Source organism: Trachypithecus francoisi, unplaced genomic scaffold (genome assembly GCF_009764315.1).
Source record: "Trachypithecus francoisi isolate TF-2019V2 unplaced genomic scaffold, Tfra_2.0 Lachesis_group7, whole genome shotgun sequence".
Lineage (NCBI taxonomy): Eukaryota > Metazoa > Chordata > Mammalia > Primates > Cercopithecidae > Trachypithecus > Trachypithecus francoisi.
Genome location: NW_022681472.1, coordinates 2,742,018 through 2,759,514, shown reverse-complemented (window position 1 = coordinate 2,759,514; position 17,497 = coordinate 2,742,018). Strand labels below are relative to the sequence as shown.

General features: G+C 40.9%; 1 protein-coding gene across 4 annotated transcripts in view; it reads left to right on the top strand.

The window, feature by feature from the left end:
* The window catches only part of PRKDC (protein kinase, DNA-activated, catalytic subunit), a 187,854-nt gene that overhangs the window by 34,426 nt on the left and 135,931 nt on the right, over positions 1-17,497 (top strand). For all 4 annotated transcript variants that reach the window (XM_033203538.1, XM_033203540.1, XM_033203541.1 and 1 more), the window contains exons 22-25: positions 6,400-6,506; positions 8,795-8,885; positions 10,757-10,920; positions 12,271-12,423. In XM_033203538.1, coding sequence (XP_033059429.1) covers positions 6,400-6,506; positions 8,795-8,885; positions 10,757-10,920; positions 12,271-12,423 — 515 coding nt within the window. The remainder of the gene's footprint in view (positions 1-6,399; positions 6,507-8,794; positions 8,886-10,756; positions 10,921-12,270; positions 12,424-17,497) is intronic.

Below are 17,497 nucleotides of genomic sequence, written 5' to 3'. Positions count from 1 at the left end.
TTGTATTTTTAGTAGAGATGAGGTCTCACTGTGTTGACCAGACTGGTCTCGAGCTCCTGACCTCAAGTGATCTACCCACCTTGGCCTCCCAAAGTGCTGGGATTACAGGCATGAGCTACCATGCCCAGACCCACACCTCATTTTCCATTAATGGAACCAGGACTCCTTGGTTCCAACCTGGGGCCAGGAAAATATATTATGAACCTAGAATAATGTGTTTTATAGAACATCCAGAAAGTAAGGACCTGTTAAAAACATGATGGGGGAAATGTCACAGGCAAAATTAGTGATGATTTGAGCATCAAAATAAATAACTTTAGAAACATTATAACCCATGTAATCAAATAGGAAGCAGTGAGCATATACAGATATAAATAAGTAAAATGAGTAAGTTAAAGTTTCCTAGTGGTTTTTTGTTTGTTTGGTGTATAATAAGTTCTTATAAACTTAGCTTAAAATAGCACCCATTGATTATTTCATAGATTTGTAGGACACAAGTCCAAATGAGCTCAGCTGGGTTCTGTGTTCAGTCATATGACTGAAATCAAGGTGTTGGCTAGGCCAAGTTTGTTCACTCCCCATCCAGGTTGTTGGCAAGATTCAGTTCCATGTGATTGGAGAACCAAGGTTCCTGTCTCCTTGCTGACTGACGGCTGGAGCATGATTCTCAGTTCCTGGAGGCCTCTGAGTGTCCTCCTAGGTGGCCCCTACACCTTCACAGCCAGCATGGCACTTTTTGAAGTACCATGGTTTTAAAATACCTCACCCAAACACGTACTAATGATTGAGAGTGAAAATAGTGGCTTTACAGCAGAGACACCTGGTAGAGCCCTTCTCAGCCCACTGACTAGCAGTAGGACTTGTGGGCCACATGTGCATCCTGATTTGGCTTGCTGAGGGGGAACTCAGTGCCGCTCTGGACCTCTCCTGTCAAAGACACATGGCCTGAATCTCCTTTTTCAGACAGCGAAGTCAGCATAAAGCTCAGAAAATTTTTCGGGTAAGACAGTGAATCTTTGCTGTCTTGGCAGATTACATACAAAGAATGACTTTTTGGCCAGGCACAGTGGCTCATTCCTGTAATCCCATAACTTGGGTGGGTCACCTGAGGTCAGGAGTTTGAGACCAGCCTGGCAAACATGGTGAAACCCTGTGTCTGCTAAAAAGACAAAAAATTAGCCAGGCATGGTGGCACACACCTGTAATCCCAGCTACTTGGGAGGCCAAGGCAGGAGAATCACTTGAACCCGGTAGGCAGAGGTTGCAGTGAGCTGAGATTGCTTCATTGCACTCCAGCCTGGGTGACAGAGTGAGATTTCATCTGAAAAAAGAATGACTTCTCATGGTATAGGCGAAGGCCTTGATCAGTAAACCAAACAACCAAACTTTTCAAGGTTAAGTCACCTTTGCTAAAAATTTAACTCATTTCATATTATCTTTTCAGGCTCAGATAGTCACTTTCTGAGATTTGTCCTGTGTTGTGTCCTTTCATATTCTGAAACCAATTGGCACAACTTTCAAATACCAGTTCCCAGGGAGTCTGGGAGATCAGAACTATTCTCATAGAAATACTGAGATGTTATGCGTGTTAGTTAACATGACCTCCAAAACAATTAATAAGTCTTTAAAACATTATTTCTGTTTCCAATATTGTAACAGCTGCTAGTTCTAACCGACAAAACAGATTTATGGGGTAAGTCCCAATTCTGGCAAGAGATCCAGACACGAAAAAGTCTTAGACTCACTGTTTTATGAGGAACTACCCTCCTTACTTAAAAATGAAAAGCAGGCTGGGTGTACTGGCTCACACCTGTAATCCCAGGTACCATTTTGACTGACTGAGGGATGAGGATCACTTAAGGCCAGGAGTTTGAGACCAGTCTGGGGAACATAAGGAGACCTTATCTTTACAAATTGTTTTTTTTTTTTTTTTTTGAGACGAAGTATCGCTCTGTTACCCAGGCTGGAGTGCAGTGGTGCGATCTTGGCTCACTGCAACTTCTGCCTCCCCGATTCAAGCAGTTCTTCTGCCTCAGCCTCCCAAGTGACTGGGATTACAGGTGCGCACCACTGTACCTGGCTAATTTCGTTACAAAAATTTTAAAAATTAGCTGGATGTGGTGGTGCATGCTTATGGTTTCAGCTACTTGGGAGGCTGAGGTGGGAGGATTATTTGAGCCTGGGAGGTCGAGGCTGAAATGGGAGGATTGCTTGAAGCTGGGAGGTCAAGGCTGTGCTCAGTCAAGATTGCACCACTGCACCATAGCCTGGTGACAGAGTGAGAGCCTTCTCAAGAAAGAAAAAAGAAAAATCAGACTGGGTGCTGTGGCTCACACCTGTAATCCAAGAAAAAAGAAAAATCAGGCTGGGTGCAGTGGCTCACGCCTGTAATCCAAGCACTTTGGGAGGCTGAGGTGGGCAGATCACATGAGGTCAGGAGTTCGAGACCAACCTGGCCAACATGGCAAAACCCTGGCTCTACTAAAAATACAAAAATTATCTGGGTGTGGTGCACACGTGTAATCCCAGCTACTCGGGAGGCTGAGGCAGAATTGCTTGAACCTGGGAGGCGGAGGTTGCAGTGAGTGGAGATTGTGCCACTGCACTCCAGTCCAGGTGACAGAGCAAGACTCTGTCTCAAAGAAAAAAAGCATGCATGCAATTGGATTTCTGTATTATTCTTCTAATATAGCCGCACAACCACTTGTAATTATATAACATACTAAACTCATGGTTCACCTAGAAAACTGGAGTGGGTAATTGAGAATAGCCTCACACACTAGCAGTATGTCAGACTCATGGAGCTCACAGATACCACTGTCTGCAGCCCCCCAAGAGACAGCATGTGCACGCCTATTAGCATGACCCAAGGCTCCTACCTTCAATGGCCTATAAAAGCAAAAAGGAAAAGCACATAAACATAAAAATTGTGCCTTTTCATCAATATTTCAGTATTCTATTAATATTTTACTTAGAAATTATCAAAGTACCCAACCATCCAACGTATCCATTAACTCAGTCAGTTCAAGGTTGCAAATTGCCTAAAGATAATAATCTTCCAGTTGGCATGCTACACGATATAATTACTGGGGAAATAAAAACTTTACCTAGGCCAGGCGCGGTGGCTCAAGCCTGTAATCCCAGCACTTTGGGAGGCCGAGACAGGCGGATCACGAGGTCAGGAGATCGAGACCATCCTGGCTAACACGGTGAAACCCCGTCTCTACTGAAAAATACAAAAAACTAGCCGGGCGATGTGGCAGGCGCCTGTAGTCCCAGCTACTCGGGAGGCTGAGGCAGGAGAATGGCGTAAACCCGGGAGGCGGAGCTTGCAGTGAGCTGAGATCCGGCCACTGCACTCCAGCCTGGGCGACAGAGCGAGACGCAACTCAAAAAAAAAAAAAAAAGTTTACCCAGGTAATGATTCAATTTAGTTGGACATAAACTTATTACATTTTTCATAATCTTTTTTTTTTTTCCGAGATAGAGTCTTGCTTTGTTGCCCAGGCTGGAGTGCAGTGGTGCGATCTTGGCCCACTGCAAGCTCCACCTCCCGGGTTCACGCCATTCTCCTACCTCAGCCTCCCGAGTAGCTGGGACTACAGGCACCCACCTCCACACCTGGCTAATTTTTTGTATTTTTAGTAGAGATGGGGGTTTCACCATGTTATCCAGGATGGTCTAGATCTCCTGACCTGGTGATCTGCCCCCCTTGGCCTCCCAAAGTGCTGGGATTACAGGCGTGAGCCACTGCACCCAGCTGCATTTTTCATAATCTTAAAAGTTATATGGGACTGTTTCAGATGTTGAAAAAGTTCTGGAGATGGATGTGGTGATGGTTGCGCAACACTGAATGTAATCAATGCCACTCAATTATATATCTAAAAATGGTTAAAAGAGTACATTTCATGTTATGTGTATTACACCACAGTTTTAAAAAATGTTATTGAGAACTAATGTTAGCTTATTGGCCGGAATAACTATAGGGAAAACAAACACAAGTAGAATAAAGTGTATGTTTGTATTGTATTTAATACTGATAGATAAAATAGACTTATATAAACCAAAACATTAAACTTGTCTGTTTACCACAGATGTGCCTTAATTACGTGAATATTCCTAAATGATCCCAAATTGTTGTTTTCTGTATGATTTTTAAAGTCTAGCACATTTAAAACACTGTTAATTCAACTTCCTTATTTTTGGAGAATTTTAGGAATACTCAATTTACATATCTGTATAAATCAGAACAGAGATCCTTTAAGAGACTTTATAATCTAATTTATCAATACCCTCCAAATACTGGAGAACATTATACACGAAAGTAGATATAGGCCTTTGTTGATTATAGATACATACTTGCAAAGACACAGAGAGAGCTTAGTAAATAGTTTCAGTTCCACAACTTGAGCCAAAAACCAGGAGATACAGACATTGCCAAGACCAGCCAGCAGCGCTAGAGGAATTAAAGACACACACATAGAAATACAGAGTGTGGAGTGGTAAATCACGGGGCTGACAGCCTTTGGAGTTGAGAGCCAGGAACAGAGATTTACCCACATATTTATTGACAGCAAGCCAGTGATAAGCATTGTTTCTCTAGATTATAGATTAACTAAAACAGGAAACAAAAGGATGGGCTACAACAAAAGGATGGGCTGAAATAAAGGGTTGGGCTCTGGCTAGTTATCTGTAGCAGGAGCATATCCTTAAGGCACAGATGGCTCATGCTGTTGTTTGTGGTTCAGGAATGCCTTAAGTGGTTTTCCGCCCTGGGTGGGTCAGGTGTTCCTTTCCCTCATTCCAATAAACCCACAACCTTCAGCGTGGACATCATGGCCATCATGAACATGTCACAGTGCTGTAGAGATTTTGTTTATGGCCAGTTTTGGGGCCAGTTTATGGCCAGATTTGGGGGCCTGTTCCCAAAAGACATAGAAAATGCTGAATTGTCCACATATCAAAGGTCTGTTTTTTCCAGTGAACTAAAAATTCTTAACTTATTGGAGCTCAAAAAAAAAAAAACCCCCCCCCGCTAAAAACTGGATTCTCTTATCATCTCTGGCCCATCAGAGAGTAGAACTCTTTAACATCTACCCATAGAAGGTCACCAAACGGACCACACAATTATAGAAAGGAAAAGAACTAGCTAGAGAGAGCAGAGGTAAGATCCCACTGCCAGGGATTCATTCTGGAACCAAGAGAAGACTTGCTGGGGTTAAACCACCGGGAGATGCCCTCCCATGGCGCAGCTCACCTGGCCGTGTCATGAATGCACTGGACATCTCAGAACTGTTGGAAATGACTTTATAGTTGTAGAACTATGACTGCAGAGAGAAAATGAACATGTGTCAGAGTTTAATTCAGCAGTTAATAAAGGAAATAGTAAAATGGTACAACTCAGTCCCATAACCTGAGTCTAATCATGAGAAAATACTAGACAAATGCAAATGGAGAGACCATGTATAAAATTACTAGCATATGATTTTTTAAATGTCCAAATTATGAAATGCAAGGAAATACTGAAGAACAGCTTCGTTCTAAAAGAGACTAAAGAGATGGGTCAACTAAGTGCAATATGCTGTCCTGAGTTAAAAACATTCTTAGGTGAATGCTGAACTCTTTGAATGGTGCTAAGGAGTGAATGTTGGTAATCTGGTTTGGATGGTTGTGTGGCAGTTGTTTGGGAGGCTGTCCTTGTGGAAAACACACATTGAAGCATTTGGGGCAGTGGGGTGTTGAGTTGGTCACTTACCCTCAGTGCTTCAGGAAAGAAATTATATACTCTCCATCCTCTGTAAGTTTATGATTGCTTAAAAAAAAAGGAATTTATTATACGGGGTACTTTAACACTGTAAATATTCTTGTTCCTCATCAAGCTCACCATAATGGTTTTAGTATCCACTGACAATTCTCAATCAGGTATTACTTTGATGGTTGCAAAATGGTGATTTTCTACCCCTATCATTTCTTTCATGCTAGTTGATGTTCTGCAAGAAACAATTTTGCCTGTTATTTATTTATCTGTTTTAGTAAGATTTGTGGATTCTTATTTTTTCAGTGGGTCTAATCTTTTGCCGTCATGATTGGTTTTGATGCTCACATTGTCCCAGATTTGGCCCGAGTGTGATGCGCGGGAGCCACTCCTGCGCCATGAGATGATTCATGCTCTTCTCCACCCTGGAGTCAGACACTTCCCAAGGAGCCATGTTCCGTTTGTCAGACAGTGATGTTTAAAAGCAACCAACATTTATATTTTTTGTTTTAGAAACTTAGTTTTGTTAAATCATAATTTAGGATTTTAATGTTTCTATTTGACCGTATAGTTTGTTGTCGCTAATGTGCATTAAATGAATAAATGAATACTATTTTAAATTTATTGTCATTTACTGTTGATAGATGAGACCAAGAATAACTGGGAAGTGTCAGCTCTTTCTCGGGCTGCCCAGAAAGGATTTAATAAAGTGGTGTTAAAGCATCTGAAGAAGACAAAGAACCTTTCATCAGTAAGAAGTCCTTTGTATTTTCTGTACCTTACATAATGCAGAGATCAGATTCTAACACTTGTGAAAAGTAAAAATCTTCGTTTAAAATGTTAGTTGTTTTTGTTTGCAAAGTAGAGTACAATATAAAAATAATTTTAATATATTGGCCAGTCATGGTGGCGCACATCTGTAATCCCAGCACTTTAGGAGGCTGAGGTGGGTGATTGCTTGAGCTCAGCCTGGGCAACATAGGAAGACCCTGTCTCTACTGAAAAATACGAAAAATTAGCTGAGTGTACTGGCGCATGCCTGTGGTCCCAGCTACTTGGGAGGCTGAGGTGGGAGAATCACCTGTGCCCAGGAAGTTGAGGCTATAGTGAGCAAGATCACACCACTGCACTCCAGCCTGGCAATGGGAGTGGCCTGACTCAAAAAAAATTAATATATTTTTAGCAATGAAAATATAAACTCTATTACCTGTTTTGTTTATTTTTTTTTGGTCTTGTTTTTCTGTTCATCCCTCTCTTCAAATGTATTTAGTGGATAATAAAAGGTAAACTGGTTCATATTAAATAAGCAAGTTAGAATACTGATACCAGGGATATGTAAGACTTTCATTTATGCTTAGATCTTCAATATGTCATATTACCAGGTTTAGTTTGTTCCAGTTTTCTTTTTTGTTCTTTTGTGGCTTTTTGGTGATAATTCCTTGGGGCAGTTTACTCGAGTGAACCATATGATGTGATGGTAAAAAATGATGTAAATAGAGAAAATTGAGTTAGAATAGGGGAAATATCTATTTTGGAATTAAGTAAGAATTAAAATTTCAGAAACTTTTTTTTTTTTTAGATGGAGTCTCCCTCTGTCACCCAGGCTGGAGTGCAGTGGCACGATCTTGGCTCACAGCAAGCTCTGCCTCCTGTGTTCATACCATTCTCCTGCCTCAGCCTCCCAAGTAGCTGGGACTATAGGTGCCCGCCACCACACCTGGCTAATTTTTTTTTTGTATTTTTTTAGTAGAGACAGGGTTTCATCATGTTAGCCAGAATGGTCTCGATCTCCTGACCTTGTGATCCATCCGCCTCGGCCTTCCAAAGTGCTGGGATTACAGGCGTGAGCCACTATGCCTGGTCTGAAAAACTTTTAACATCTAAAACTGATAATGCAGACTCTAGGGTCAATTCTTCTCACCTCATTATTTTGGGCACCTTTTGTTTGAGAGACTAGAATGAAACAAGAAATGGCAGCATAAAAGTTTTTATAATTTTATGACACAGCAGGATAACATAACTTGAATATATCTATGGTTTTACAAATAAAATTTCTTGTATTCTTATCGATTTAATTTTTTTTAGGGCAGGTTCTCAAGTCGTCACCCAGGCAGTGGTGTGATCTCAGCTCACTGCAGCTTCAACCTCCCAGGCTCAAGTGATCCTCCTGCCTCAGCCACCCGAGTAGCTGGGACCACAGGCGTGTGCCACTATGCCCAGCTAATTTTTTTATTTTTTGTAGAAATGGGTTTTACATTGTTGCCCAGGCTGGTCTTGAACTCCTGGGCTCAAGCAATCCGCCCACCTCAGCCTCTCAAATGCTAAGATTACAGGCATGTGCCACTGTGCTTTGCCAAAATTTTTGTACCGATACACAGTGCCTGTTCCTTAGCACTACGGTTCTCCAACTGTGACCCCTGGGGGATCCAGGGTGCAAGGCCAAAGCTATTTTTACTCTGTTAATTTGCACCACGGTATTATGATGGAGAAAACTGTTGATTCTCTAGCACTGACTCTGAGCACAGATTTTTCAAAATACTGTGTGTGTGAGGCAGGAGGTGCACATGAAGCAGGCCTGCATAGAGAAGTGTGACAGCTATCTGGAGAAAAAGCACTGTGTGGTGCTTTGAATGGGGAGCTGAAATAGCCACTGCTTTGTGGACACAATTTTTATTAAAATGACAACTGAAAGGCACACTGAGATGGCCACTTTGCCCAGAGTTTTTGTTTGTTTGGAAAATATAGTTACTTTTTATAACATGTAATGGGGTTTAGTAATTTTAATTAAGTAACTATTTACATAGTTTCTGAGTTTCAATTTCTAATGTCATTAATACTGATAAACAGGACCTACATAAAGCAGAGCTCTTTGGGGGTCCTTGGTATTTCTTAAGAGTAGAAAGGATCCTGCCAAAAAGTTTGGAATTGCTGGTCTAGGAAATGGACATCCAAGTGGATGGCAAAGAGTGTTTTCATATGTCTTCTGTTTAATTTTTAACCCATTTGTAATCACATATATACAATTGTTCAAATTTATAGAATGAAGCAATATCCTTAGAAGAAATAAGAATTAGAGTAGTACAAATGCTTGGATCTCTAGGAGGACAAATAAACAAAAATCTTCTGACAGGTAAATTTCTTTTAAAATAACCTCTGTAGATATATTTGTGCTTTTATTTGGATGTATCCAGGTCATAATATATTCTGAATATTTACTCCTATATGTGATTTATATTTTAAATAAGATTATAAAGAATAATATCTTGGCTAATGAAATTCTTTGACTGTATCCATAAAATCGGAATAATTCAGTATACCAGTAGAATAGATGTTCTAGCTTGACTTGTTAAGAATGTTATCCAGTTTGAAACAATGTAATTTGATATTCTTTTCCATGTGTCAGGAATTCCAAGTTAATCTCTTTGAGATCCAATATTGTTAATATTTTGATATTTTTAGAAATTTTCCCAAATGAGAATTACCATATTTGATTAGTAGGCTGCGTGTGGTGGCTCACGCTTATAATTCTAGCACTTTGGGAGGCTGAGGTGGGAAGATTACCTGAGCCTCAGGAGTTTGAGACTAGCTTGGGCAACATCATGGCAAGAAGCTGTCTCTATTATTTCAATTTAAAAGAATCCACTTTTTTTTCTTTTCTTTTCTTTTTTTTTCTTGCTCTATTGCCCAAGCTGGAATGCAGTGGCATAATCTTGGCTCACAGCCATCTCGGCCTCTCAGGTTCAAGCGTTTCTCCTGCCTCAGGCTCCTGAATAGCTGGGATTACAGACAGACGCCACCATGCCTGGCTGATGTTTTGTGTTTTTAGTAGAGATGGGGTTTCACCATGTTGGCCAGGCTGGTCTTGAACTCCTAACCTCAGGTGATCCCCAGCTCTGCCTCCCAGAGTGCTGGGATTACTGGTGTGAGCCACCGTGCCCCACTGTGCCTGGTCAAAAGTCTACATTTTTGATTAGTAAAAATTCCTCTGTATTTTTACTTTTGAAATTTGGTGTTAATACTAGTGAGTTTTGGTTATTTAGGGAGTTAGAGCCTGTACTTGGAAAGTGTTTTTTTGTTTGTTTGGTTTTTTTTTTGAGACGGAGTCTCGCTCTGTCGCCCAGGCTGGAGTGCAGTGGCCGGATCTCAGCTCACTGCAAGCTCTGCCTCCCGGGTTTATGCCATTCTCCTGCCTCAGCCTCCTGAGTAGCTGGGACTACAGGCGCCCGCCACCTCGCCCGGCTAGTTTTTTGTATTTTTCAGTAGAGACGGGGTTTCACCATGTTAGCCAGGATGGTCTCGATCTCCTGACCTCGTGATCCGCCTGTCTCGGCCTCCCAAAGTGCTGGGATTACAGGCTTGAGCCACCGTGTCCGGCCTGGAAAGTGTTTTAAAGAGTTTTTTTTTTTTTTTTGAAGATGAAGTTTTGCTCTTGTTGCCTAGGCTGGAGCGCAATGACGTGATCTCGGCTCACCGCAGCCTCAGTCTCTCAGGTTCAAGGGATTCTCCTGCCTCAGCCTCCCTAGTAGCTGGGATTATAGGCATGTGCCACTACTCCCGGCTAATTTTGTATTTTTAGTAGAGACGGGGTTTCTCCATGTTGGTCAGGCTGGTCTCGAACTCCCAACCTCAGGTGATCTGCCCGCCTCGGCCTCCCAAAATGCTCCCAAAAGGCATGAGCCACTGTGCAAGGCCAAGATTTTTGTTTTTAAAGTAAAAATTTTGTTCATTGACTTTCTTCCACAGAATAAGTAACTAAGTGAATTTGGCTCTTAAACATTCGAGACTATTAGGCTTGTTTAAAAGTAATTTTACTTTAAATTAAATCGAGTGATTTCTGATGTAATTACATATCTGAGGCAAAAGAATAGAGAAAGGTGAATGAAGTGCTTCACTTTAATAGAATGTAGAACAGGTGGCGTTAGAAATGTTTTGATTTGTGAATAATTCTGACAGTAATAAAAAGAAAAAAATGTTTTGTTCTTTTTAAATCTTTTCTAACAGTCGCTTCCTCTGATGAGATGATGAAGAGCTATGTGGCCTGGGACAGAGAGAAGCGGCTGAGCTTTGCAGTGCCCTTTAGAGAGATGAAACCTGTCATTTTCCTGGACGTGTTCCTGCCTCGAGTCACAGAATTAGCGCTCACAGCCAGTGACAGACAAACTAAAGTACTTCTGTTTTTTATTTCACCCATTATTTAGCGCCTGTTGCTTTAAAAATACATATTGGTTAGGATATGGAGAACACATTTCAGCCATTCCAATATTAGTAATTTTCTGTTTTCTGTAATACAGTAATTAGAAAACTACTTACTTATTAGAAGTCAGTGTCATTGAGAAATGGAAGTTAAGCATAAATCGTCTTAATAGATAACTGGGCTGGGTGTGGTGGCTCATGCCTATAATCCCAGCACTTTGGGAGGCCGAGGCGGGCAGATCACTTGAGGTCAGGAGTTTGAGACCAGTCTGGCCAACATGGTAAAACCTGATCTTTACTAAAAATACAAAAATTAGGTGTGCTGGCGTGCGAGTGTAGTCTCAGCTACTCGGGAGGCTGAGGCAGGAGAATCGTTTGAACCCAGGAGGCAGTGGTTGTAGCGAGCCGAGATTACACCACTGGATTCTAGCCTGGGTGACAGAGCGAGACTCCATCTCGGAAAAAAAAAAAATTGCCTTTCAAAACATTATTATACCAAAAGCTTTTCTTTATATAAAATGCAATATAAAGGGCATTTAGAGTGATATTTCGTCTATGCTTGGTTATCGTCTTCACTCTGGGAGTTTAGAAACAGATAATCTCAAATTTTCATACAGGCATACGTTGGTGATACTGCACGTTCAGCTCCAGACCACAGCAATAAAGTTAACATCTCAGTGTAGCAAATCACACTAGTTTTTTGGTTTTTCAGTACATGTAAAAGTTATGTTTACACTCTACTGTGGTCTATTTAGTGTGTAATAGAATTAGAGCTTCATATACATACTTTAAAATGCTTTATTGCTTAAAAATGCTAACAAAGTGAGCACATGCTTTTGGAAGAATTGAGCCAATAGAATTTTTCAGTGAGGGGGTTGCCACAGACCTTCAATTTGTTAAAAAACACATTGTGTCCAAAGCCTCATAAAATGAGGTATGCATGTATTAATTTGTGAATTTTCTATAGTGCTTCAAAAAATATTTTTACTAAAAGTGATAGTTGAAAATGTGCTAACAGATGAAGCAAAGTTATATAGTTCTTTAATATGGCAACAGTGAAATATACTTCTCAAGAATATATTAGTGTCAGTTTCTAAAGCTTTAAATTTTAATTTTTGTTCTTGGATAAAAAACAAAGTGAACAGAATCATTAGTATTATACAGCAAGAAATGCTAATTCCAGTTAATTTATATTTGGGTTACGTGATAGTTATGTGCAATGAAATTTTTCTTCTTAAAGGGCTAAATTGAGTGACATTTCACATATTCTCTCGTCTTCAATGTGATAACTTAGATGTTGCTGACCTCCTGGTCTGTTTTAGGTTGCAGCCTGTGAACTTTTACATAGCATGGTTATGTTTATGTTGGGCAAAGCCACGCAGATGCCGGAAGGGGGACAGGGAGCCCCACCCATGTACCAGCTCTATAAGCGGACGTTTCCTGTGCTGCTTCGACTTGCGTGTGATGTTGATCAGGTAAGGGCTTTGAATCTGAAACAGTTGTAACTGAAACTTTAACTGAACTTTTTAAACTGAAACTTTAAAAAGTTTGGTTTCTCTAATTCAGTAGTCAACAGAGCAGTGGAATTACCTGGAGATCATTAAGAATGATACTGCTCCCTGGCTGCTACCCCAGGTCCTCTGGTTTAATTGGTCTTGGGTGTGACCTGGGCACGACCTGGGCACCAGGACTTCTAAAAGCTCTCCCCTCCACTTTCAGTGTGTCTCGAAGTTTGGGAATCGCTGTTATAGTTAAAAGTTACTGAGAGTCCAGGCATCTGAAAGTGAATTAGCTGTCACCCCTCTCATGGACAAACATAGTCTTTCACAGAGGGAAGAAAAGAGAAATAACCATGGGCCAGGTGTGGTGGCTCACACCTATAATCCCAGCACTTTGGGAGGCCGAGGTGAGTGGATCACCTGAGGTCAGGAGTTCAAGACCAGCCTGGCCAACATGGTAAAACCCCCGTCTCTACTAAAAATACAAAACTTACCTAGGCGTGGTGGCGCATGTCTATAATCCCAGCTACTCGAGAGGCTGAGGCATGAGAATCACTTGAACCCAGGAGGTGGAGATTGCAGTGCACTGAGATCACGCCACTGCACTCTAGCTTGGGAGACAGAGCAAGACTCATTCTCAAACAAAAAAAAAAAAAAAAGAGAGAGAGAGAGAACTAACCATGGCTGACAAGTGGCCTATACTATGACTTTATGGACAAATCCTTCACTGCTGCCATGAGGCAGAAAAAGGTAAGAAATCTTCTCAGTTCGTTTTATGAGTCTAACATGATCTGAATATCAGGGTATACACGTAAAAAGGAAAATGAAATACAAAACTCATTCATAATGCAGTTGGAAAATTCTGCAGTATACATGTGTGGATATAGTCCAGCAGTATGTTCAGATGCACTGTTATTAAATAGAGTTCATAGTGAAAACTGGAAACTTACCACAGAAGTAGATTTAACATAGCAGTGAACCTCTCTGTGGAAGCCTGGGAGGCATTTGGCAGCTCCTGATGAAATAGGAGTAGTTTCACATGATGTTTAATGTGATAGAATGTTTGCCTGAATCTTGCAGCCGGGTCATCCTTTGTGTGAAGTACTGACACTCCCTTGCGCTTCCACCCAGCATGGGAGCACGGCCTGTTTCTGGGAGTGGTCAGTGCTTTACTTGGAGTTAGTTATTTCCATGTTTAGCATCCTAACCTCTCAAGGTCTGTGAGTCCCCTGAGGGCACGGGCAGAGCCTGGTATTCCTTGCTCCCTCTCCAGCATCTACCCCAGCACTTGGCACTTGGCAATTAAAAGACACTTGTCAGGAGACCAGTAAGGCTAGGACATCAGCCCTACTAACTATTTGGGAGATTCTATTCAATACTGTAGGATAAGAAAATCACAGAAGGAATATTAGGAAGGAGAAAAGATTACTATAATTGTTTCCAAATCTGGAAAGCCCAAGCGTAAGCATATTAGCTGATAAACTCTAAGAATTAATAAAGGAAAAAGCTGATGAATTATAAACACATAATTCTCATTATCTGTTTTCATATTATTATCATATATTTCATATATTAGTATTGACCACTTGGAAAATATGTCTATAACATCTTGTTCATAACAGCATAAAAAAAAATGTCTAGGAATAAACTTCAGTGTGCCAGGCAAATGTATTTTATGACTATAGAAGATGAATAGCTTATGTACCTGAGTTAGACATTATTGAAAAAAAATGTCAAGTTTCCCCAAATCAATTAACTCTGGTATAATTCCAGTAAAAAATCCAGAATTAACTTTATTTTTGAACTTAAAAATAATCTGAAGGAGTAATTGCTTGAGCCTAATAAGCAAGACACGTTTTGAAAGGGTAGTGTGCTGGAGGGAGTCTAGTGTAGCAAATGTTAAAAAGGGGCCTTATGGATGGAGTATAAGAGGCTGAGCCAGTGCACAGATGGCTCAGTGGGAGAGGTAGGTGCTAGAAAGTGTTTATATGAAAATTGTGTCTATGGTAGGGGGCCATTTAAGTGGGAAATGGGTCATTTGATAAATGATATTAGGTCAAATGACTAACATGTTAAAGAAAAAATTTTGACATTCGTTAAAGATGTTAAGGAAAACTACTAAAGGGGAGGCTATTCCAGTGGGCTTTTACACTGCTGGAGAGGGATTGGGCTCTACTCCAAATACTTATTGACCAGGGGGATTGATAGCCAAGGAGCAGGGTCAGGGTCAGTGGATGGAAAATCACTAAGAGGTATAATGGGGGAACCAGCCCCCAATATTTCATCGTAGGTTCTTTTCTATTTTCCCTAAGGATCGGCCAGTCTGCGAAATAAAGAGTACAAAGAGAGAAATTATACAGCTGTGCCTCCGGGGGTGACATCACATATTGGTAGGACTGTGATGACAACCTGGAGCCCCAAAACCAGCAAGTTTTTATTAGGGATTTTAAAGGGGGAGGGGGTGTACGAACAGGGAGTAGGTCACAAAGATAACATGCTTCAAAGGGCAATAAAGGTCACAAGGCAAGGCAAAATTAGAATTACTGATGAGGGCCTGTGTCCCACTGTGCACTCATTGTCTTGACAAACATCTTAACAGGAAACAGGATTTGAGAGCACGCAACCGGTCTGACTAGAGTTTACCAGGCTGGAATTTCCCAATCCTAGTAAGCCTGAGGGTATTGCTGGAGACCAGGGCATATTTCATTCCTTATCTCAACTGCATAGGACAGACAGTCCCAGAGTGGCTGTCTATAGACCTACCCCCAGGAATGCATTCCTTCCCCAGGGTCATTCCTTGCTGGGAAAAGAATTCAGTGATACTTCTCCTACTCGCACATCCGTCTATAGGCTTTCTGTGAGAAGAAAAATATGGCTCTGTTCTGCCCGACCCCGTAGGCAGTCAGACCTTATGGTTATCTTCCCTTGTTCTCTGAAAATCGCTGTTATTCTGTTCTTTTTCAGGGTGCACTGATTTCATTTTGTTCACACACACATAATTTACAATCAATTTGTACAATAGTGGTCCTGAGGTGATGTACATTCTCAGCTTATGAAGATAACAGGATTAAGAGATTAAAGACAGGCATAAGAAATTATAAGAGTATTGATTGGGGAAGTGATAAATGTCCATGAAATCTTCACAATTTATGTTCAGAGATTGCAGTAAAGACAGGTGTAATAAATTATAAAAGTATGATTGGGGAACTGATAAATGTCCCTGAAATCTTCACAATTTATGTTCTTCTCCCCTGGCTCCAGCCAGTCCCTCCACTGGGGTCCCTGACTTCCCGTAATAGAGAAAACATCAGACATAAAGAGGATTGTGGCTAAACCAACCTAAGAGTGTTATGGCTGAAGATGGGCCAGGGTGACCAAACACTGCCTGGGAGCTGGTGGGAGATGACGAATTAGATTATATATCAAGGGGAGAGGGGTTTTCGCTGAACTGACCCACCAGAGTTCTTGGTAAAATTCGACTAATAGAGATGAACATGGAAGCCCAGAAGTCAAGGCCTAGTTGAGAAGAGTTCAGAGGAGCCTGACTAGAGTTAGGGTAAGGGAAAGAGACTTTGTCACAAGTGAAGAAACTAATTGTAAATCAATAAGATTTGGAAGGAAAAAAAAACTGTAAATAAATTACAGAAAAATATAATGACTACATAGCTTGTCTGTCTGTGTATGTCTTTAAGTCTTGGGGTCTTTTTTGTTGATAACACATCAGTTTATAATATAAAAATGTTCAAAGATAAAAATGAACCTTCACGTCACCCCTTTCACATGCTTGTTCCCTGGGAAAAGATGTTAGATCCTCTGGAAAGTCTGGAGAATGTCTTTATAATAACACATCTTGACATGTGCATAGATGTTTTGTTAAGAAAAAGTAGATTCGTAGCATTTCAAAACGTTTTCTTCTGTGTGCAGTGTGATTTCTGCTCCTTGGATGGATTTCATTACCGTTCCATAATCGGCATCCTTCTGTGTCTTTCTATAATGTTTGTACAGATAGGGAGACACATAAAAGTGTTAATGTATTGATGGGTTTTGACCTTATAAATGTTTAAGACTACTGAATGGCACAAAACCAACATTGTAACATATACATAATGTGCAACATACTACTGAAGAAATCAGATTTAAAAATAGACAAATGTATAAAGAAAAAAATTGGCAGCTCATAAAAGAAGAAATGTAAATGGCCGATGGAATGTATCTTAAAATAGTCAACCTTTTCGTAAACAAGGAACTTCAAATTAAAATGATTGGCTACTGTCAAGTATTTAAAAGATGGACAATGTTTGGTGTTGCCAAGGGCACAAGGAAAGAACCCTGCGCATCATGATTGGTGGGGCAATGTAGGCACAGTACTCTGCAGCTGGGCTCGGACTGGGTGACCACAGCCCTGGCGTAGCAGCTTCCTTACAACAGAGCTGCTTAAACAGTTTGCTCAGGACTCTCCACTCTGCATGGTAGTCATAATTTAGAAATACTTGCATTTCTAGCAGTAGAGTTCTGCTAGCTGGGTTGTGGTATGTCCTTAGTTGAGGTACTGGGCAGCTAGTGAAAACACTGGTAGAGTGCATATGTTTACGTGGAAAGTACTCTAAGAAGAAACCAGTTACTGGTTTTGAAATGCTACAAGTCTACTTTGTCTTAACAAAACATCTATGCACATGTCAATTAAATATATTAAATACACATATTTAAATATATATAAATTGGCTGGGGGTCAGGAGTTCGAGACCAGCCCGGCCAACATGGTGAAACCCTGTTCCTACTAAAAATACAAAAATTGGTCGGGTGTGGTGGTGGACACCTGTAATCCCAGCTCCTTGGGAGACTGAGACAGGAGAATCATTTGAACCCAGGAGTCAGAGGTCGCAGTGAGCCGAGATTGTACCACTGCACTCTACCCTGGGCGACAGAGCAAGACTCTATCTTTAAGAAAAAAAAAAAGTATATAAATAAAATATTTTGAAAGTTCACAGTAGTTACCTTTGGGATGTAGGACTGGAGCGGGATGGTTTTCTATAAAGGGGTATGTGTATAT